Here is a 21,816-nt window from a genome sequence, read left to right as displayed (position 1 = left end):
GAGTGGCTGGGGAAACCCAGTCAGAAGGGCAAGGGTATAGGTAATAAAGTTACTATTATTCTGTGTAACTCACGAAGGAATTTGATTCGATTTGCGTGGAAAGGTGGGCCATACATAATTGGCTCTTCACAAAACAAGATGCAAGGTGCGACCCTCCTTCGAAACTTTTGCCTCTCTCAACGTTGCCATACACTTCTCCAGCCAAGTCATGTTGAGTATATGAGTGGAAAGGGCAGATATCGGATGCTGGTTCCCTTCTGGGGTCTTCTTTTTAGAAAGAATAATAATAATTTTATCATTTATAACCCGCCCATCTAACTGGCTTGCCCCATCCACTCTGGGCGGTTTCCAAAACATATAAAAACATTATAAAGCATTAAACATTTTCTTTTTAAAAACCCCTTCCCTATACAGGAAGCAAGCAGCAATGTCTGCAAAGGACCCCATGAAAGTGTAACACGATAAAAGATTAGATCAATGTATAGTAGTGTTGCCATATTTCAAGAAGCGAAAATCCGGACACAAAAGTTGTTGGGTTTGGGGGTTTAGGGGTTTGTTTGTTTTTTGCAAAATATTCAGGTTTTTTAGCTACTTTTCAGAAATTCACCCCAAAAATCAACCCTTTCGATATGAGCTGCCACACTCCCAGTTTCTCCCCCCACCCCAGATATTTTAATTAACTTCCGAAAATTCTGCCCGGATGCCAGCTATGTCCCGAAAATCCTGATTGGATCGCAGCCCTAACCTGTATGCCGATTCCCGCTTTGCTTATTTCCCAATTACCCCCTAGAAAAACGAGTGGACGTCTTGCGCTGGGAGAATGCATTCGTTGAGAAAACAGGAAAAGCTTCCATTTTTGGAGGTTTCTCTTCAGTCGTGACTCAAACGGGGTAGAAGGATTCAAGATCATGAAGCCTTCTGGCTTCTATGCAATGAGTCTGTCTGGTGGATCCTGTCCAGGAACTCCTGAGTTTGTTTTTATATTTAGCCTCTGAGGGTGACTAATGATACGCTACATGGAAGAGGATTGTAATGACAGGAAATTTGGCGGCATGTTGAGATGCACCAAGCAGCTCACAGCCGCTAAACACAGCCTCCCCTCCCAGGCTCCTCATTCCCTGAAAGAATTGCTGCCAGAGGTGTGCTCAGAGAAGCTTTTGCCAACCTGGTGCCCTCCAGGTGTTTGAAGAACATAAGAGGGGTCTCCTGGATCAGGCCGGTGGGCCGTGTAGTCCAGCATCCTATTCTCACTGTGGCTGAGCGCTTGCCCCGGTGGGAAACCCGCAAGCAGGACTCGAACCCAGAGCGCTGTCTCCTCCTTTGCTTTCAGAAGCATTGCCGCCTCGGACTGTGGAGGGCAAAGCATGGCTAGGAGCCGTGAGTAGCCATCCCTTCCAAGAATGTGTCTAAGCCACTTTTAAAACCATCCAAGTCGGACACTCTTGAGAGTCCCATGGGCTGCAAGAAGATCAAACTTCCCCATTCTGAAGGAAATCAGCCCTGAGTGCTCACTGGAAGGACAGATCCTGAAGCTGAGGCTCCAATACAGTGGTACCTCCGGATGCGAATGGGCTCTGTTCTGGAGCCCTGTTCGCATCCTGAATAGAACGTAAGACGTGGCTGTGCATGCGTGGGTTGCGTTTTGCCGCTTCCGCACATGCACATGACATCATTTTGAGCGTCTGCACATGTGTGAGCGGCGAAACCTGGAAGTAATACGCTCCGTTACTTCCGGGTTGCTGCAGAGCATAACTTGCGAACGCTCAACCTGAAGCACATTCAACCGAGGTATGACTGTACTTTGGCCACCTCATGAGAAGAGAAAACTCCCTGGAAAAGACCCTGATGTTGGGAAAGATGGAGGGCACCAGGAGAAGGGGACGACAGAGGACGAGATGGTTGGACAGTGTTCTCAAAGCTACCAGCATGAGTTTGACCAAACTGCGGGAGGCAGTGGAAGACAGGAGTGCCTGGCGTGCTCTAGTCCAGGGGGTCACAAAGAATCGGACACAACTAAACGATTAAACAACAACAAAGTCAGTTCCCATCAATGCCTCCTGTGGCAGCAAGTTCCACGGTTTAGCTGTATGCAGCGTAAAGAAGCTGGCATCTGTCTGCCTCGAGAGACAATGGAGTGTGCCTCCGGGGGTGAAGTCACAGAGGCAACCTACTGGGGGGGGGGCAAGTCTGGGCAGTGTGCCTCTTTTTTCTGAAAGGGGGAGCAAGGAAGAGCCCCCTCCGACTGCTGGGGGTGGGACTAGAATAGATGCCCCCTCTGGCCCCTTCCACCTCTACGATGCAGTGATTCAAACATTGCTGCTCCTTTTATCTCTTTGCAGTTTTCCTTGGCTGCCTCCCCCCGCCCTGTGGCTTCTTGCAGCAGGAAAACAAAGCGCATGCATTTCCACCCCTTCTGCCTGGCTGGCGAGAGATGGATTAAGGGTGCGCCGTACATTTCACCTGCCGCACAGGGCTACATCTGATTGGCACAGAGAGGCAGCCCTCTGGCATTTGAGTCAAGGCATTGATCTTCTGCAGAGTGTTCCGGACGTGCCAGGAATACTTTTCTCGGTGATGCGCTGCCCTTTTCAGAAGGCTGGCTTGCAGCAGGCGGCAACGCCTTTCTCCATCCACCCCCCCCCCATTTTGGAGATGGCGCAAGGCTGTAGCTGGGCACCCCTCCTGGTGGCAACAGCTCCAGGCTGGCAGCCAGCTCCTCCGAGGCCAAGCAAGGGATCGAGATGCACCGATGGGGCACCCCGTAAATGTCCTTTGTGATACGTACATTCTCCTCCGCAGGCACCCCATCCGTCCTGACGATGGGCATGTTCCTGTAATTACGGCTTGCGACAGTCAATAATGTGATGCAGCAGAAAAAGTCTACTGTGAATAAAGGCTGCGTCCTCAGAAGTCTCGCAGAAGTCTAGTGTCCAGATTAAAGGAAGCAATAGTTCCTCTCTGTATTCTGACTCTATTCTGGGGTACCGTGTCCAGTTCTGAGTGCCACCGTTTAAGGAGGATATTGACTGTTAAATCAATACAGTGGATGCTTGGGTTGCAAGTATGATCCGTGCAGGAAGCATGTTCATAACCTGCAGCATTCGCAACCCGCAGCACCAAGTCTGCGAGCGCGGGTTGCGATTTGGCACTTCTGCACATGCACAAAGTACGACTTTTTTCAGTGCTTGAGCATCAAAACCCGGAAGTAACCTGTTCCGGTACTTCCGGGTTTCGGCGCTTCCGTAACACGAAAACACACAACCTGAAGCGTCTGTAACCCGAGGTATGACTGTATTAGCCAAAATGCTGTGCTACTGAATTTGTTACGCAAACTGCGAATACTCTGCAGGATCGCTAAGCGTGCTAATGCCTTTTGGCATCAGTTGCTGTGATGTTCAGGCAGAAGAAAGCTGTTGATGCTCCCGAACGATCGACCAGGAGGGAGAGAACATGCCAGCTGGGCATGTGTCTCTGCCAGGGTCCTACACGAGAGTAGGACGCTCCTAACATTGACAAGCTGTGCAGAGGAGGGCAGCCAAGATGATAAAGGGCAGACTTCTGGGCTGGAGTGTTTTGTTTCATAGAATCACCAAGTTGGAAGGGACCACCAGAGTCATCTAGTCCAACCCCGCACAATGAAGGAATCTCAGCTAAAGCGTCCGTGACACATGGCCACCCAACCTCTGCTTAAAAACCTCCAAGCAAGGAGAGTTCGTTTGCTGTCTTTATTTTAGATCTTGCTGTGATGGATGTGGAAGGTGTTGAGGTGGGTTGTGTGTTTTTATTTTTTATTTTCTTACATTGCAGTTGTGTATTTTTTTTTCTATGTTTGCGACTCAACAGCAGGAAGAACTTTCTGACAGTAAGAGATGTTTGACAGTGGAACAGACTCCCTTGGAAGGTGGTGGACTCTCCTTCCTTGGGGGGTTTTAAACAGAGGTTGACTGGCCCATTTTCCATGGATGCTCAAGCTGAGATTCCTGCATTGCAGGGGGTGTGACATGATGATGATGATGATGATGATAATAATAATAATAATAATAATAATAATAATAATAATAATAATAATAATTTTTATTTATACCCCACTCTCCCCAGCCAGAGCCAGGCTGAGGGCGGCTAATACCAGTAAAATTACTATAAAAACATAATAGAGAAAAAACACCCAATTTAAAATACAGGTTAAAATGCAATTTAAAGATGCAGCCTCATTTTAAAAGTAGCCCACAGATCAAAACCATAAGGGGAGGGAAACAGAAGGGTCAGACTGAGTCCAAACCAAAGGCCAGGCGGAACAGCTCTGTCTTGCAGGCCCTGCGGAAAGATGTCAAGGCCCTAGTCTCTTGTGACAGAGTGTTCCACCGAATCGGGGCCAGTACTGAAAAGGCCCTGGCCCTAATGGAGACCAGTCTAACCACCTTGCTACCTGGGACCTCCAAAGTGTTGTCATTTGTGGACCTTCAGATCCTCTGTGGGGTGTACCAGGAGAGGCAGTCTTGTAGGAACGTGGGTCCTAGCCGCATAGGGTTTTAAAGGTCAAAACCAGCACCTTAAACCTGACCCTGTACTCCACCGGGAGCCAGAGCAGTTGGTAAAGCACTGGGTGAATGTGATCCCTTCCAACTCTGCAATGCTATGCATTCCCATCATGCGGGTTCCCTGGCCTGGAAGATGGGGGCTGGTGTGAGTTGGCGGCTGCAGGACCCCCATTACCATTAAATTCCCCTGGCAAGGGGGTCTTATACCCTATGAGTGCAAGGTTTAGCACACAGGAGGAGAGTAGAAGGCTTGAAGGAGACGAAGGAACTGCTCTCTTGGAGCTTAGGGGTAAATTGAATAGCTGGTAGCTGCCCAAAGGCAATTAATCCCAATATAAAAAAATTCCCTGGACTTTTTAACATGCCAGTAGGAAAAGCTAGGTTTGATTTATTAAAAAACCCACATTGTATAAGGTGTAATAACCATTATGGTGAGATCCTTCCCTCTACCAAAGACCTCTATATTCCAAACCTCAGGTACCTATTGAAAGCTTGCCTCTATATTTAGGCAAACCCCTTGCCCCGCTCCCCAAATTAATGTGTTCTTTAATGGCTTATAGTTTTAAGTACACCCCTCCAGCTTTGCCGGTTTAACACGTAGGAGGCGAGTCATTTGTGAAAAACTTCAAAGTGCTGTTCCCACGCCCAGCAAGTCCCGTCATTGTTCAGGTGCGGAAATTAGCCATTTTTCCTGATCGTTGGAAACCTTCCCCCCACCCCTTGAATGCACCAAATTATTACGCCCCTCCCCAGATGAATGACTGTGTTTATCTTCCTCTGAGGCAAGCGAAATTATTAGCGGTGGCAAAAAAATAAAAAAGGTTTTTCTCTGCTGAAAAGCTTGAGGGGTGTGTGTGTCATTTTTTTGTATTTCTGGAGGGTTTTTTTTGGGGGGGGGGCTTAATTCCCAATCATGCCCCCCTCCCCGCCTATGTGGAGCGAGTGCTTGAATTAGCAAGCATATGTTCTAAAAAGTGTTCGACTGCTTTTTAGGAAAGGCACATGACTTTGCACCTGTATCAGCTAGAAAAGGCGCCCCCCTTTCTCTCTCTGAAGAAGCGGGGTCTGTAATTTGGGGGGGTCAGATCTGCCGCTTTGACCAGAGCGCTGTAGCATCAGTTAAGAGTGCCGGACGAGGACCTGGGAAGAGACTCGGGTTCGAATCCTCCCATGAAGCTTGCTGGGTGTGAGCTCTGGCCGGTCCCTGCCTCTCTGAGCCTAACCTACCTCCCAGGGTTGTTGTGTGGATTAAGTGAGGAGGGGGGAGAGCCGTGTTCAAACCATTGTTTAATGTTTCATTGTGTTTTCATATATGTTTAGGTAAGCTTTTAATGTTTGATGCATTACTGTATTTCAATATTTTTTTGGAAGCTGCCCAGAGTGGCTGGGGAAGCCCAGCCAGATGGGCGGGGTATAAAGAGTAAATTATTATTATTATTATTATTATTATTATTATTATTATTATTATTATTATGTTGGAAGCTGCCCAGAGTGGCTGGGGCAGCCCCGTCAGATGGGTGGGGTACAAACACAGACGTACCTTAGTTTTCGAGCAGCTTAGTTCTCAAACGTTTTGGCTCTCGAACGTTGCAACCCGGATGTGACATTTCAAGTTTGCGAACTATTTTTGGAAGCCGAACGTCCGACGGGGCTTCCGATTGGCTGCAGGAGGTTCCTGCAGCCAATCATAAATCGTGCTTTGGTTTCCAAACATTTTGGAAGTCGAACGGACTTCCGGAACGGATTCCGAGGTACGACTGTAATAAAATTATTGGTGTTATCATCACCAGCATCATTATAATAATTATGCATGACAACATGAGCTCCTTGGAGGAAAGGGGTACAATATAAATCCGTGGTTCCCAAGGTGGGGCACATGCCCTACAGGGGGGCAATTATTTTTAAGGGGGGCAATTCGAGAATGAATTATTAACAGAGAATGGCTCTTTCCTTTCTATTTTACTATTCCCCAGTATTCCTGAGCTAAGCATTTCTCTATTCACTTCTACCTTAACCTGAAATACATCAGAAATAACCTTTATAATCTTTTCCCAATATTCCTTTACACACATACACTCCCACCACATATGTGCATATACCCCTAACTCTTGACCACAATACCAACACTTAAGACTCAATCCTTTAACTATATATGCCAGTTGCGCCCGGGTTGTATACCTGCATGCTTCCTTTCTGACGTCACAATACCGCTGCAATTTTTTGCCTGAAGCAAAACCAAAGCTGTCGCCTAGTCCCAGGGCATGTGCAGAGTTGCAGCTGAGCTGAGCTTCTGCGTAACAGTGGCAGGGAGTTCCCCGGGTTAATGACCTGCCGTGTCAAGGAAATGCTTCCCTCTGCCTCTTTGTCTGCCGTTTCTGTGATCCTTGCGGGGGTGCTGTATGATGACGCCTGCCACTCTTGTCTCCCCCCTGCCGCTCAGGTTACAACATCAAATGCGAATACACCGCCCACAAAGAAGGGGTCCTCCGGGAGGAGATGGTGCTGCACAGCCAGACCAATGACAAAGTCTCCATCAAGGTGGTTGTGCAAGCCAGGGTGATGGGTAAGTGTCCCCCTTCCTCAAGCCTACATTTTTTGGGGGGGCTGGGGAAGCCGTCCGAGGACCTGAAGACTCCCACCACTTTTCCATGAAAGAGAAAGTCCTCCATTGGCTCCCAGGACGTTTCTGAGCACAATTCAAAGTGTTGGTGCTGACCTTTAAAGCCCCAAACGGCCTTGGCCCTGTAAACCTGAAGGAGCGTCTCCACCCCCATCGTTCTGCCCGGACACTGAGGTCCAGCTCCGAGGGCCTTCTGGTGGTTCCCTTGCTGCGAGAAGTGAGGTTACAGGGAACCAGGCAGAGGGCCTTCTCGGTGGTGGCACCCGCCTTGTGGAACACCCTCCCATCAGATGTCAAAGAGATATAAACAACTATATGACATTTAGAAGACATCTGAAGGCAGCCCTGTTCAGGGAAGTTTTTAATGTGTGACATTTTAATGTATTTTTAATCTTCGTTGGAAGCCACCCAGAGTGGCTGGGGAAACCCAGTCAGATGGGCGGGGTACAAATAATAAATTACTATTACTTACTATTACTCCTCCACGCAGCACATAGTTAAACTGTGGTACTCCCTGCCTCAGGAAACAACGGTGGCCGCCAACTTTGAAAGGAGGCAGGGCAAATTCATGGAGGAGAGAGGCTGTCCATTGCTGGTGGTCAGAATGGCTGTGCTCTAGAGGCAGTAATGTGTCATGGACTGGTTGGACAACAGGAGTGGGGGGGGGGACACCAGCTAGGGAACCCCCAGGGGAAGAAGGCTCAGAGCCAGGGGAGTGGTGATGGGACGATGACAAGTGGCCAGAAGAAGAAGACTGGGAAGAGGGGATTGTCGGAAGATGAAGAGGTAACAGGGCTCCGTGAGCGGGGAGAGTCGGTGGCAGAGAGCAGTCCAGACTCAGTGGCAGAAGATGAAGCAGGAGAGGAGGGAGATCGAGAGGCAGTCTGGCTGAGGAAGACTCATGGGTATCTCCCCCTCCTGCTGAGATAAGCTCCCATCTCCCAGGACCAGAAGAGACATGAAAAGGGCGGAGGAGAGGTTTAGCTACAGGTAGGCACAGTCTCCGATTGCCTGGGGGAAACCCTGGAGAGGAGGGGCAGCTGTGGGGAATCAGGGACCTTCAGTCTCAGCAACTGCTTCATGGGGGCAGACCTGCCAGAGATGAGTTGCTGTGCTCATTAGGCCTGACTCTCCTGTGCAGATCCTTCTTTCGCTAATAAAGAATCGGCTCCAAATGGCCTGGTGTGATTGAGCTCACTCCTTTCACAGTGCTTCTGAATCCCACTTGCTGGAAACCGCAGGAGGGGAGAGTTGCTCTTGTGTTCGAATCCTGCTTGCGGGTTTCCCATCTGGTTGGCCATTATGAGAAGAGGTTGCTGGACTAGGTGGGCCATTGGCCTGATCCAGCAACCAGCTCTTCTTATGTTCCTGGTTAAGTGTCCCCTTTCCCACAATCCATCCTGAGCTTTGCACATCCCTGGATGACCAACTTTTCTGGGACCCTTCAGCTGTGAATCCCGCATTGCAGGGGGTTGGACTGGATGACCCTTTGGGTCCCTGGCAGCTCTGCAGTTCTGTGATTCTGTGACTTTTTTGTGGTACAAAATCGTAGCAATTTTGTGGTGCGAAAATTCAGCTCTTCGGCTGTGCGCAGACAGTCCTGCTATCTGCTTGGACTACTTCACCGTGCTCTATGTGGGGCTCCCTTTGAAGGTGACCCAGAAACTACAACTAATCCAGAATGCGGCAGCTAGACTGGTGACTGGGAGCGGCCGCTGAGACCACATAACACTGGTCTTGAAAGACCTACATTGGCTCCCAGTATGTTTCCGAGCACAATTCAAAGTGTTAGTGCTGACCTTTAAAGCCCTAAATGGCCTCGGTCCTGTATACCTGAAGGAGCGTCTCCACCCCCATCGTTCAGCCTGGACACTGAGGTCCAGCTCTGAGGGCCTTCTGGCGGTACCCTTGCTGCGAGAAGCCAAGTTACAGGGAACCAGGCAGAGGGCCTTCTCGGTGGTGGCACCCGCCCTGTGGAACACCTCGCACCAGATGTCAAAGAGAACAAGAACTACCAGACTTTTAAAAGACATCTGAACGCAGCCCTCTTTAGGGAAGCTTTTAATGTTTAACAGACCACTGAATTTTAATGCTTTGTTGGAAGCTGCCCAGAGTGGCTGGGGAAACCCAGCCAGATGGGCAGGGTATAAATAATAAATTCTATTCTATTCTATTCTATTCTATTCTATTCTGCTGTGATGTTTCACGGGATCCTTAGGCATCCTCTCGCAGCAAGTGTCAGTGGGTCAGCCCTGGCTCCCCCCCCCCCCATTTCAGCGCATAAATCTCCTGTTTAACTGCACCACACCGGCCGGGTTCCCCTGGGCTATGCTACCTTTCGGCATCTGAGCCCATATATCCCCGAATTAATATCCTCCTCTGGCGCAGAGCCTCCACTGCTCAGGAAATTAAACTTGCTTGCTGTGTGTTGGAATATTTATCTCTTGGGTTAATGAGTGTTTGCTGGAGGCGGGGGGGGGGGGCGTCAGCAATAAGGACCCTGAACGCTGCTCTCCATCCCTTGACTGCAGGAGATCAAGGCAAAGATTGCAGAGGGTGAAATGAGTGCGGCACCGTTTTTAATAAGCGCAGGAAAGGAGTTGAAATAACAAAAGGGAAATGATAGAGTGGGTTTCATGATAGCTATAACTGCCCCCTCGAGGTGGGGGCATGAAGTTATTTCCCAGCTACCCAAAATAACATTTCTTTTACAAAAGGCACGATAGGTAGTTCTGCCTACCAACGATTTTTGAAGACTAATAATAATAATTTATTATTTATACCCCATCCATCTGGCTGGGCTTCCCCAGCCACTCTGGGCGGCTTCCAACAAAATCTTAAAATACCGCAATACATCAAACATTAAAAGCTTCCCTAAACCCTTCCCTGTGCGGCTTGGCTCGCTTGCGCGAGTCGCCTCAACAGTTTCCTCTCTGCTTTCTGGCTGCCGCTGCCTTGCATAACGGGACAGAATTAGGAGGTGGGTCCTGTCTCCCCTTACTGCCCCCTGAGCAGTGTTTATTTCTTTCTCCAACGCCGCCTCTCTGCTTTGCCTTGCAGACCGCCACCACGGCACCCCCATGCTGCTGGAAGGGGTCAAGTGTATCGGGGCCGAAGTGGAGTACGACTCGGAGCAGAGTGAGTGGCATGGCTTCGACTAGGCCTGCCCCCCAACCCACCGCCTCCTCCTCCTCCTCCTCCTCTTCTTCGAACCCCGCTCGTCCTTCGAAGGCTTTTCTATGTATAAATATTTTCCGGTTATAAAGAGCTTGAATCGAGAATGCCCACCCCAACCGTTCGCTGGCTGCCTGACGCAGATCGTGCTTGTTTCGTGCCCGCCCCCATGGCGCTTGTCTTGTGGGTTTTTGGGGGTGCTGCGCTTAACCCCACCCTCCCGCCGGTTTCGAAAAGGCGATTCTGTGGCTTAAGCCGAGAGCCGTCTCTCTGGCCTTCAAACTGCGTCTGTGGATGTGTGGCTTTTTGTCGAAAAGACCGTGCGCACCCCAATTTTTGCAAGCGGGTGCACATGCGTGGGGGACCCCCAGAGACTAGTTGTGTGTCTGTTAATTTTCCTCCAGGTTTTAGCATCATCTCGCTGCCTGCAAAAGCGTTTCCCGCGGCCGCCCTTTCGCGAGCCTCAGTTTCCCAAGGGTTGCGCAGCGGCCGAGCGCATCAGCAGCCATCTCTAAACAGCCAGCAAGTGGCTGCTCCCGAACAGCTGTTTCGGCTGGCTGCTCGGAGGAAACCTGTGCTCCTTCAGGCGTTCGGATAACTTAAGGTTTCACTGCCTTGCTGTAGATAGGTCAGGATTAGTTAGAGAGCCTTTGCCAAGATGGCGCCTTCCTGATGTTTTAGGACTGCAACTCCTGGCTGATGAGAATTCTAGTCCAAAACATCTGGAGAGCGCCTGCTCTGTGAGGCTGACTTAGGGCTGCATCAGTTGCTGGGGACCAATTTTACACAGCCCCCCTGCCTTTGGGTTGGGTGCTCTTATTTTTTTTCGCCTCCCCCTACCCCGTCCTCAGGGCAAAGAAGCCTTCAAGATGGTACTTGCCGGCGAAGGTTTCCCCAGGCAGATCAGCTTCTGGCAGAGCCAAACAAGGCAGCCCATTATTACGGTAAAGATGGGGCAACCCCCAAAGGAGGAAAAAGTTGCCCGGTTGCCCTGCAAGAGTGTGTCTCTCCCCCCACAAAAAAAACCTCCTGTTTCTGCTTTCCTGTAGCCTGGGAAGGTTTGTTCCTTCCCAAGGCTTGAACCCTCCGTTGCCTTTCCAGAGATGCCCCGAGCGAATCTCTTTTTCTTGCAAGCCATACGGTGTCTTGAAACCCCCCCAACCCCCCCTGTCACAGAAAACGTGTCTTTTGTCCTCCCTTCCATCCTGCTGCGGTTTGCTTGCTTTTTAACGTCTTTTTCATATTCAAGATTCGGACCCTCCGCTCCCGACACGATCTACCTACGGTCATTAGGATGAGGTGGCGGCGTGGCTTAAGAGGGCAGGTTGAAGAGCTTTGACTTTTGGATTTCGCCCCCAGACCCCAAAGCGGTCCCCTGCAACTGGAAAAGTAGCTCTTCAGGGAGCTAGACTGCCACAGACTGATGTGCTAGATTTTTTACTTTCTTCTCCCTTCTCTTTTAAATTTTAAGTTTTCCACTTCCTGCAGCAGAACCTCCAGTTTTTGAAATAAAAAAATCTGCTCCGGCGGTAGGAGGGAGGCAGTCTGATGTGCTCCTGCCTCGGCAACCCCATAACTAGACCACTGCCCTCTCTGGAGCAGCAGGGAGGTGAGGGCGCAGGATGAGACCCAAGGCTCATCCATTCTTCATGGCTGACACCTGTTTCATCTGTCTGAGGTGGGCACCCCTCCAGTGTTGAGCAACTCCCATTGTCCCTAACCATTGGGCCACGCTGTCTCAGGCTGCTGGGAGCTGAAGCCCATCGACATCTGGAGAACTGCAGATGTTCTGTTCACTTGTTGGAGCCTTGTCTTTAAACACGGCGCTTCCTCTCCCAGATGTGTTTTCTTAACCATTCTCTTTTCTCTCTCACTTTTTTTTTCTTTTTTCAAAAAAGATTCATAGTACAAAGACCAGGAATGTGATATAGTTAAGAAAGAAACCAATGGGTTTTTTATGTGCCTATATACATATACATATATACATAAATATATATATATATTCAAATAAACTTGTGTGTTTTTTGGGTTTTTTAAAAGCAAAAAAATCTCTAAAGGAAAACAATAAACTTCAGTTGGAACAAAAAAACCTCCTCTGCTGTCCTGTGTGGAATGACTGGGGACGTGGTTGGGGTTTTAAGTTTTTTCTTTTGCAATAAGGTCTTTTGTCCTCTGCACCCGGCTACCCCCAGCCTGAAGGGGGCGCCCCGTTGGCAAAGTCTGAATCTTGTGGGTGGGAGGCCAGGAGTTGCTCTGCTGCCACCTACAGGCTGGAGCGCAGTCCAGCGTCTCTTCTGGAGCCTCGTCTAGGTCCCCAAACTGGGTGGCACTGCCCCCTGCAGGTGGGAGGGTGTGTGGTTTCCCCCTTGTTTTAATCATGCATTTTGCGTTTTATATTTTATTTTTATGTTGCGAGCCATCCTGAGATCTACAGATGAAGGGCAGCGTACACATTAAATAAATAAGGCGAGGGGGCATGATTAGCAGACCTTGAAAAGCCGGTATTGCTGGGTCATCTATTACTCTTGGATATTTATTTATACCTTGCCTTCTTCCGTGATGGGGCTCAAAGCGGCTTACAGATAAAAACCAAGAATTGCCAAAACATAGAAACAAACAAACGAACATTGCAAAACAGTTTATCCTTAGCAGAATAATTAAAACTATATGCACATCTAGTTTGCTGAAATAAGCAAACTAGCTTCAATTGGGCTTGGAATAAATGTTGCAATTAATGGTGGTTGTTTCAAATGTTTACTGTGCGCTATTATCTTCCTCGATGGGTTGTGCAAACTGCTATTTCGGACCAAGCTTTTCGTAGTGGAGGCCCTGGGGGTGCGGAACCAAGACGGCCGTGGCCTCCAAAACTTGGGGGACCCCGGTCTGGTTTGTTCAGGGTCAGGCAGCAAGAAAGCAATTTTACCTGTTGTTATTCCCCACCTATCCAGCAGAATTCAGTTGACTGGCGTCGCTTCACTGCCCCCAGAATCACTCCTGTATATGTGAAATTGCTTTTCTGCAAATTGCTGCCCCCCCCCCAAGCCAAACTCCCTCTGGATAATGAAGGCTCCCCAGTAATGGAAAGTCTTCCCCAGCCATCCTCTGCCTGCATCCTTTTAGCTCATCTGCTGGGGATCCTTTAAGTACAGTTCCTTTTTAAATAATAACAATAGAACCATAGAATCATAGAGTTGGAAGAGACCACAAGGGCCATCGAGTCCAACCCCCCGCCAAGCAGGAAACACCATCAGAGCACTCCTGACATATGGTTGTCAAGCCTCTGCTTAAAGACCTCCAAAGAAGGAGACTCCACCACACTCCTTGGCAGCAAATTCCACTGTCCAACAGCTCTTACTGTCAGGAAGTTCTTCCTAATGTTTAGGTGGAATCTTCTTTCTTGTAGTTTGGATCCATTGCTCCGCGTCCGCTTCTCTGGAGCAGCAGAAAACAACCTTTCTCCCTCCTCTATGTGACATCCTTTGATATATTTGAACATGGCTATCATATCACCCCTTAACCTCCTCTTCTCCAGGCTAAACATGCCCAGCTCCCTTAGCCGTTCCTCATAAGGCATCGTTTCCAGGCCTTTGACCATTTTGGTTGCCCTCCTCTGGACACGTTCCAGTTTGTCAGTGTCCTTCTTGAACTGTGGTGCCCAGAACTGGACACAGTACTCCAGGTGAGGTCTGACCAGAGCAGAATACAGTGGCACTATTACTTCCCTTGATCTAGATGCTATACTCCTATTGATGCAGCCCAGAATTGCATTGGCAATTGTTTATTTATTTATATGCCACTCATCTGACAAGGTTGCCCCTGCCACTCTGGGCAGCTTCTAACAAATTAAAACATCCAACTTTACTGTTGTTCCGTGGCAGGTGAGTAAAGGTACAGGTTGAGCTGGGACACTAGTCCAGAACCCTTTTAAAAATAATTGCTTTAGTGCAGTCCAGGTTCTCTCTCTCCTAGGACTGCAGGAGGAAGTGGGAGGCAACAAGTCCTGGAGAGTTAGACCCATGGGAAGCAGGGCTGTTGCAATGCAGTTGGGCAACAAAGGGCGTGTGAGAAGCTCTCGGAGGCGGCCAGAGGTCAGGGGAAAATGCATCTTTCAAAATGTGATGGAACCTTTTAATATATGTTCAAATAAAATTGGGAAAGGTCCAAGAGATTATACATCTTCTCATCACTGAGATTAGAATTTTTTGTCATATTGATGCAAAACTTAAAGCTTCTACTAGGAGATAATGATCCTTTCACAATGTGCTGCAGACTGGAATCCAGAGGGGTAGCTTACTAGGCAGCCATTTGTCTAAAATTTACATTACAAAGCCCACAATAAGGTTTATTTCCTAAACCGTGAATCTTTTGAAGGAGGTGGCAGTGTCTGAAGAATGATCACAGGCAGCGATGTGGGTTTTCCAGGATATTTGAAGGGGCTCACTTAAGAGAAATCAGAAATGCCTTATAGTGATATAAAGGGGGGGGGGATGAAATTGCCAGCTGTCTAACACTTATTTGTAATTGACATTCACAGTTACTAATTAATCTGTGAAGCAGAACATTTTCCACAGAAAAAAGGGGATCCTTTAACTCCAGTTCCTGCATTTCAGGGGGTTGGACTAGATGACCCTCGGGTCCCTTCCAGTCTTTGAGTTCTGCAATTCAGGAATCCAAGAGCTGATCTGCCTGCCAAGCATTCCTCCTGCCTGACAAGGAATTGTAGAGTTGGAAGGAAAACCCCCCCAAGGGGAATCACAGCTGAAGCCTCCATGCCTACTCGCATCTGGGCCCCACACACTCATCAAGCAGTAGAGGAAAGCAAAAATCACTTCCGTTTATTTTTCTCTAATAAAGCCATACTGGCCGCAACAAGCTCATGAATGTCCACCCGTTCTCCCGAGGGAGAGAAAGAGAGAGAGAGTGCGGGTTTATACACAATATAGAAAAATAAAATTTTGGGTGGGTTCTTACAAAGCGACATATTACAAGCATTAAGGAGGCAGGACAAAGACTCAAAAGACAGGCCAGAAAAGCTTTTTATCACGGTTTGGAAGGGGCAGTGTGGTGATGTGGACAGTTTATTCAGCCAGATCTTCCAGAGAACGGTGCAATCCTGCCTGGTTAGTTGGAGAGCAAAGATGGTTGGTGGAGCAGTGAGCAGGCCGGCTAAAGGGACTCTGAGCTGTTGAGGGTGGGGGGGGGGGTCACTAGAGGCAGTCAATTTATTCTGATTTCCTCCCCGTCCTTTGCAAAGATGTAGTGGACACTAGCAGTTCTCAAGACTCGAGCATCAGTTGTTTAAAAGCCCAGACTCTGAAGAGACAAGCTGGACACTTAGAAAAAAACTCCCATTTCCAGGAACCAATGTCCAAAACCTAGATCAGGGGTCAGCAAACTATTTCAACAGGGGGCCGGTCCACTGTCCCTCAGACCTTGTGGGGGGCCGGACTATATTTTGAAAAAAATACGTATGCCCCACAAATAACCCAGAGGTACATTTTAACTAAAAGGACACATTCTACTTATGTAAAAACACGCTGATTCCTGGACCGTCCACAGGCCAGATTTAGAAGGTGATTGGGCCAGATCCGGCCCCCGGGCCTTAGTTTGCCCACCCATGACCTAGATATACCTGTGATTCCCCCCCCCCCAGTTCTGCTTACATCAAGAAAACTAGACGGAAAGGCCCTACAAGGAGCCACTCACTGAAATGATTTCTAAAAAGTAAATATAGCTTTGGGGGACTCAAGACGGCTGGGCTACAGCTTTGGGTTTGGGGGAGCAGGCAAAACATTGCCCTAATGACCAGCCTCTCCCCTTGCCCCCAGCTGAATGAATCTCGCCCTTCCGCTCTGGGGAGGCTGGTGGAAGCTGAGCTGGGCTTTTATTTGGATTCAGGCACGATAAGTAGAGAAACTGCTCCACCTGCTGTTCACACTGGTACCCACTGGATGCTGCCGATGAGATAGGCAGTCCAAGACACAGGTTTGGGAGACCCAGCTAAAGCCATGCCAGTCTTCCTCTAAAATGGAAGGCCCAAATATACATGCTTCAGACATGCATTGTTATTCACCTTTGGCTTAAATGCCCATCCTGTTCCCCATGCAAAAGCACAGAATCTTTCCATTTTTTGCTCGTGCAGTTGCGTTAATTATCCAACACCTTGTGCATTGAGATGCTTCGTGTGTGTGTGTGTGTGTGTGTGTGAACCCAACAATATTTAAGGATATTATTATGTAAACACTGTTTCCGGAAGGCATCGCTTTGTCCTGGATCTTAAGCAAGACAGTTGAAAAATTGCAGTGTTTTTTGGTGTTTTTGTAAAAAGGAAGAAGAAGCAGCAGCTTAACAACTTTGGGGTTTTCCGGAATGTCCTAGTTTTTACTTTTTGAAATATGGCAATTCCAGGAGGGGGGGGTGGAGTTGCATTGAATGGAACGTGGAGATTGTATTTCATCTTCCCATGGTGACACTGCTAGGTGAAATTTCCAACTCCCCAGCTAGTTAAATTATGATCTTGAATGAAGGGCCGCTGCTGCATCCTGGACCATTCCATCTGCAAGGCCCATCATTGCACACAAATTTCTCTCTCCAAAACCTGAAGGGAAATGGAAGGGAAGGTTATGGGACCAACCTCTTCTGCAGAATTTCTCTCTTTGGAGTTTTTTACTGCTGGCCTGCAAAGCTGCCCACCCCTCTGCTCTCTTCTAGAGTCCTGAGAAGATAATATATGACTGTGATCCAGTTGTCACCACCAAAGACCAAGACTAATGATGGGAAAGATGAAAGGTCCACCTAGTATTCCAGCTTGCCTTTCTTTGGCGAGTTGAAGCCAAGAGGATGTGTTTCTGGAGCCTGACCTGTGCTGGATTTCTTCCCAAGTCTGACATGACTCAACCAGAAAAATCCACAGAGGAGAGGAGGAGGAGGAGGACCTTAGCCAAACCCCTTCTTCCTCCTCCTCCTCCAAGGCCTCAAATGTCCAGGGCATCAGTTGGAAAGGAAATCGATGGAAGCTCTCACGGTCTTTGATGTCTGGACGTCCATGGCTGCCACCTTGATCTCTGTGTCTCCAAACTGCATGCTGGCTCGGATCTCCCTCCTGTTCTTCTTTGGAGAGCTGGGCTCCTCCAACTCATCCAGGTCCAGGCTGATGGTACCGCATTTCCTGACCCCGGGGTCGGTGATGTAGACCACGTCGTCGGTGCCACAGCAGTAGATGTTGATGATGATCTTCCGCTGCCCAACCCTCGCAGGGCAGTAGCTCCTCTGCACCACCTCGCCCAGTGCCACGGACTGGTCCACGGAGACAAACTTCTCAAAGATGTCAGTGCACCAGTTCTTCCCTTCCTTGACCAGCAGCTTCTCCCTGGGGTGCTTGCCCTCCACGAACTTGTTGAGCACCCCTACGCCGTAGGTCAGAGGGGAGCGCCTCACGCGGACGATGGTGGGGTCCAGGCCGAAGAGCACCGCGCCTTTCAGGATGGTCAGGCCCACGTCCTGCGGGATGATGACCCGGCAGATGGCGCTGAAGGCCGACTGGACCGCGTGCTGCAGCATCGAGGACTCGGCAAAACCTCCCACCAGGAAGAGGAACTTGATGCCTTTGACTTCTGGCTTCTTCATGAGGTCACCTGAAGGGAGAGAGGGGACAGTGGAGGGAGGTGGACAGGCCACATAGGTCAAAAACATCTGGAAAAACTTGGCAAGGTTCTATTTTGGAGCCAGTAACTGTCAACTATTATTATTATTATTATTATTATTATTATTATTATTATTATTATTTATACCCCGCCCATCTGGCTGGGTTTCCCCAGCCACTCTGGGCGGCTTCCAACAAAATACTAAAATACAATAACCTTTTAAACATTAAAAGCTTCCCTAAACAGGGCTGCCTTCAGATGTCTTCTAAAAGTCTGGTAGTTGTTCTTCTCTTTGACACCTGGTGGGAGGGCGTTCCACAGGGCGGATGCCACTACCGAGAAGGCCCTCTGCCTGGTTCCCTGTAATCTCACTTCTCGCAGGGAGGGAACCGCCAGAAGGCCCTCGACGCTGGACCTCTGTGTCCGGGCTGAATGATGGTGGTGGAGATGCTCCTTCAGGTATACAGGACCAAGGACGTTTAGGGCTTTCAAGGTCATTACCAACACTTTGAATTGTGCTCGGAAACGTACTGGGAGCCAATGTAGGTCTCTCAGGACCGGTGTTATATGGTCCCGGTGGGCACTCCCAGTCACCAGTCTAGCAGCCACATTCTGGATTAGTTGCAGTTTCCGGGTCACCTTCAAAGGTAGCCCCACGTAGAGCGCATTGCAGTAGTCCAAGCAGGAGATAACCAGAGCATGCACCACTCTGGCAAGACAGTCTGCGGGCAGGGAGGGTCTCAGCCTGCGTACCAGATGGAGCTGGTAGACAGCAGCCCTGGACACAGAATTGACCTGCCCCTCCATGGACAGCTGCGAGTCCAGAATGTCTCCCAGGCTGCGCACCTGGTCCTTCGGGGGCACAGTTACCCCATTCAGGACCAGGGAGTCCTCCACACCCGCCCGCTTCCTGTCCCCCCAAAACAGTACTTCTGTCAAGGCTCCGGGACAGAGCTGAGGCTTTTCTGACCCTCCACACCTGTCAGGTAGGCTCACTGTCAGCAGAAAGAACCTACGAGGTTCCCTGCAGGATCAGGGCAACATCCTATCTGGTCCAGCATCCTCTTCTCACAGTGGCCAGCCAGATGTCTGTGGGAAACCAGCAAGCAGGATTTGAACACAAGACCTCTCCCCGCTCCTGCAGTTTCCAGCAACTGGGATTCAGAAGCATTGCTGCCCCCAACTGTATACCCTCCAACGTTTCTCTGGTGAAAATTGGAACGTCCTGTTCCATGAGAATAATAATTTTATTACTTGTATGAAACAATCCAACTGGGCAGCTTCCAACATACAGTGGTACCTTGGTTCTCAAATGGCTGAGTTGCCGAACAGATCGACTCCCGAACGCCGCAAACTCAGACGTAAGTGTTCCAGTTTGTGGACGTTTTTCGGAAGCTGAACGTCCGACGCGGTTTCCACTTGAGTGCAGGAAGCTCCTGCAGCCAATCAGAAGCCACATCTTGGTTTTTGAACGGTTTCGGGAGTCGAATGGACCCCTGGAACAGATTAAGTTCGAGAGTACCACTGAATATAAAAATATAAAGGTAGAAAGTAAAGGGACCCCTGACCATTAGGTCCAGTCGTGGACGACTCTGGGGTTGCGGCGCCCATCTCGCTTTATTGGCCGAGGGAGCCGGTGTACAGCTTCCGGGTCATGTGGCCAGCATGACTAAGCCACTTCTGGCGAACCAGAGCAGTGCACGGAAACACCGTTTACCTTCCCGCTGGAGCAGTACCTATTTATCTACTTGCACTTTGATGTGCTTTCGAACTGCAAGGTTGGCAGGAGCAGGGACTGAGCAACGGGAGCTCACCCCGTCATGGGGATTCGAACCGCCGACCTTCTGATCGGCAAGCCCTAGGCTCTGTGGTTTAACCCACAGTGCCACCCGCGTCCCTTATATAAAAATATAATAAAGCATTAAACATTAAAAAAACGCCTTCCCTATACAAGACTGCCTTCTAAAAGTGTCTTCTAAAAGTTGTATACTTGCCTATCTCCTTGGCTTGAGGGTCGCATAACTCCATACCCACCAACAGATCTCTGATGAAAATAGGGAGGTCCAAGTGGGACATTTTGGGATCAAATCAGAAACCGAGGTGGCTTCTGTAAGTCCGAGACTGTCCCTGGAAAAGAAGGACACTTGGAGGGTAGCAAGACCACAGGCCAGGGGGATCTTGGGAGTCTCACACTTGGACGATGCGGCCGTCCACAGGATCAGGCTGCAAGCTGGTGGAACTGACCAGCAAAACGATACAAATACAGATTAGACGGGACTCTGAGGATCATCTGGTCCAACCCCTGCAATGCAGGAATCTTTTGCCCAGTGCAGGACTCGAACTCACAACACTTGAGTTTAAGCGGTTCACTCTCTACCAATGAAGCTATCCACATTCACAAACTGACACATTTTCCCCCCCCTTTGCCCATTTCAGGGCATTGCCCACAGGGGAAAGAGGGTTGGCACCCAGCTTGAGTTTCTGCACGCAGCCGAGCTCTCCAACTGGGGGACTCACCGATGTGTGTGATAATCTGGCTGATGGTTGGCTGGAAGAGCTCGTTCATGGCTTCAGAGGACATGCGCAACATCCCTTGTGAGGACCACTTCACCAGGTTCACGCTGGAGATGCCAGAAAAGAGATTACTTATACATTTTTATTTTTATTTGGGGTTTTTTTGCTATTTATTTATTTATTGGTTTTCACATATTACATTACAATACAGACGTACCAAAACCAACACCATTTCCTCCCCATTACATTTATATTTCCTCAAATCATCGTATTATTCTTTTCTCCTTCCTCCCACGTCCCTCCACCCCCACTCGATTTCCTCCACATTATACAATTTACAACAATCTTTGCATTCTACAGTCTTCTCAAATCATCTACATATTCTTATTATCTTTCCTTACTAATTTTTCTTCCATACAGTACTTCACATTTTAATCTAGGCATATTAGTGTATCTTTTTTTGAGCAATATTTTGCCATATATTCATCAAAACATTTCCACTGTGGTGTAGTGGTTAAGAGCGGTGGACTCGTAATCTGGTGAACCGGGTTCGCTTCCCTGCTCCTCCACATGCAGCTGCTGGGTGACCTTGGGCCAGTCACACTTCTCTGAAGTCTCTCAGCCCCACTCACCTCACAGAGTGTTTGTTGTGGGGGAGGAAGGGAAAGGAGAATGTTGGCCACTTTGAGACTCCTTAGGGTAGTGATAAAGCGGGATATCAAATCCAAACTCTTCTTCTTCACTCCTTTTTAAATTTTTGATTTGACTGATTTCTTCTTATAGCAGTTAATTTTGCCAAAATTAAATACTCATTTGGCTTACAAATCCATTACTCATTTGTGGGTATAGTTTGTGACTTCCACCTAGCAGCAATCACTATTGTAGCAGCTGTACTTGCATATAGAAAAATTCTTTCCTCCCCTGTGGTATCTCTTCATCTTTCAATCCAAGGAGATATGTCTCTGGTTTCTTTGTTATTGATATTTTCAACATCTTTAGTTCTTCATGTACTACTATCTAAAATTTCTTAATTTCCTCACACCTCCACCACATATGTACAGTGGTGCCTCGCAAGACGAAATTAATTCATTCCACAAGTCTTTTCGTCTTGCGAGTTTTTCGTCTTGCGAAGCACAGTTTCCCATAGGAATGCATTAAAAATCAATTAATGCGTTCCTATGGAAACCGCCTTCAGACCAGGTCCGGGGACAGTTTGTCCCCCGACCTCTTCTGAAGGCCGGCGGGGGGCGAAAGTCTTTGCTTCCCCCCCGCCTGCCTTCCCGGGACAGCGGAGACTTTTCCGCTGTCCCGGGGCGATCTTAAAATG

General features: G+C 48.8%; 2 protein-coding genes and 2 long non-coding RNA genes across 4 annotated transcripts in view; 2 read left to right on the top strand and 2 right to left on the bottom strand.

Annotated features, from left to right (window-relative positions):
* The window catches only part of ADISSP (adipose secreted signaling protein), a 66,486-nt gene extending 54,065 nt beyond the window's left edge, over positions 1 to 12,421 (top strand). The window contains exons 5-7 of the mRNA XM_081925475.1: positions 6,979 to 7,101; positions 10,219 to 10,296; positions 11,582 to 12,421. Coding sequence (XP_081781601.1) covers positions 6,979 to 7,101; positions 10,219 to 10,296; positions 11,582 to 11,625 — 245 coding nt within the window. The 3' untranslated portion in view covers positions 11,626 to 12,421. The remainder of the gene's footprint in view (positions 1 to 6,978; positions 7,102 to 10,218; positions 10,297 to 11,581) is intronic.
* The window catches only part of LOC309377861, a 176,086-nt gene that overhangs the window by 136,116 nt on the left and 18,154 nt on the right, over positions 1 to 21,816 (top strand). The window lies entirely within an intron of this gene.
* LOC309377862 overlaps positions 15,139 to 21,816 on the bottom strand; it is a 102,891-nt gene continuing 96,213 nt past the window's right edge. The window contains exon 2 of the long non-coding RNA XR_014171740.1: positions 15,139 to 15,764. This is a non-coding gene — a long non-coding RNA (uncharacterized lncRNA). The remainder of the gene's footprint in view (positions 15,765 to 21,816) is intronic.
* Positions 15,139 to 21,816, bottom strand: part of HSPA12B (heat shock protein family A (Hsp70) member 12B) — a 56,592-nt gene continuing 49,914 nt past the window's right edge. Inside the window, exons 12-13 of the mRNA XM_081924983.1 lie at positions 20,493 to 20,596; positions 15,139 to 17,966 (exon numbers count right to left, since the gene is read on the bottom strand). Coding sequence (XP_081781109.1) covers positions 17,323 to 17,966; positions 20,493 to 20,596 — 748 coding nt within the window. The 3' untranslated portion in view covers positions 15,139 to 17,322. The remainder of the gene's footprint in view (positions 17,967 to 20,492; positions 20,597 to 21,816) is intronic.

This window comes from Podarcis melisellensis (assembly GCF_964234715.1).
Source record: "Podarcis melisellensis genome assembly, chromosome: 9".
NCBI lineage: Eukaryota > Metazoa > Chordata > Lepidosauria > Squamata > Lacertidae > Podarcis > Podarcis melisellensis.
The sequence above is the reverse complement of the archived record's forward strand: the minus strand, read 5'-3'. Positions and strand labels throughout refer to the sequence as shown.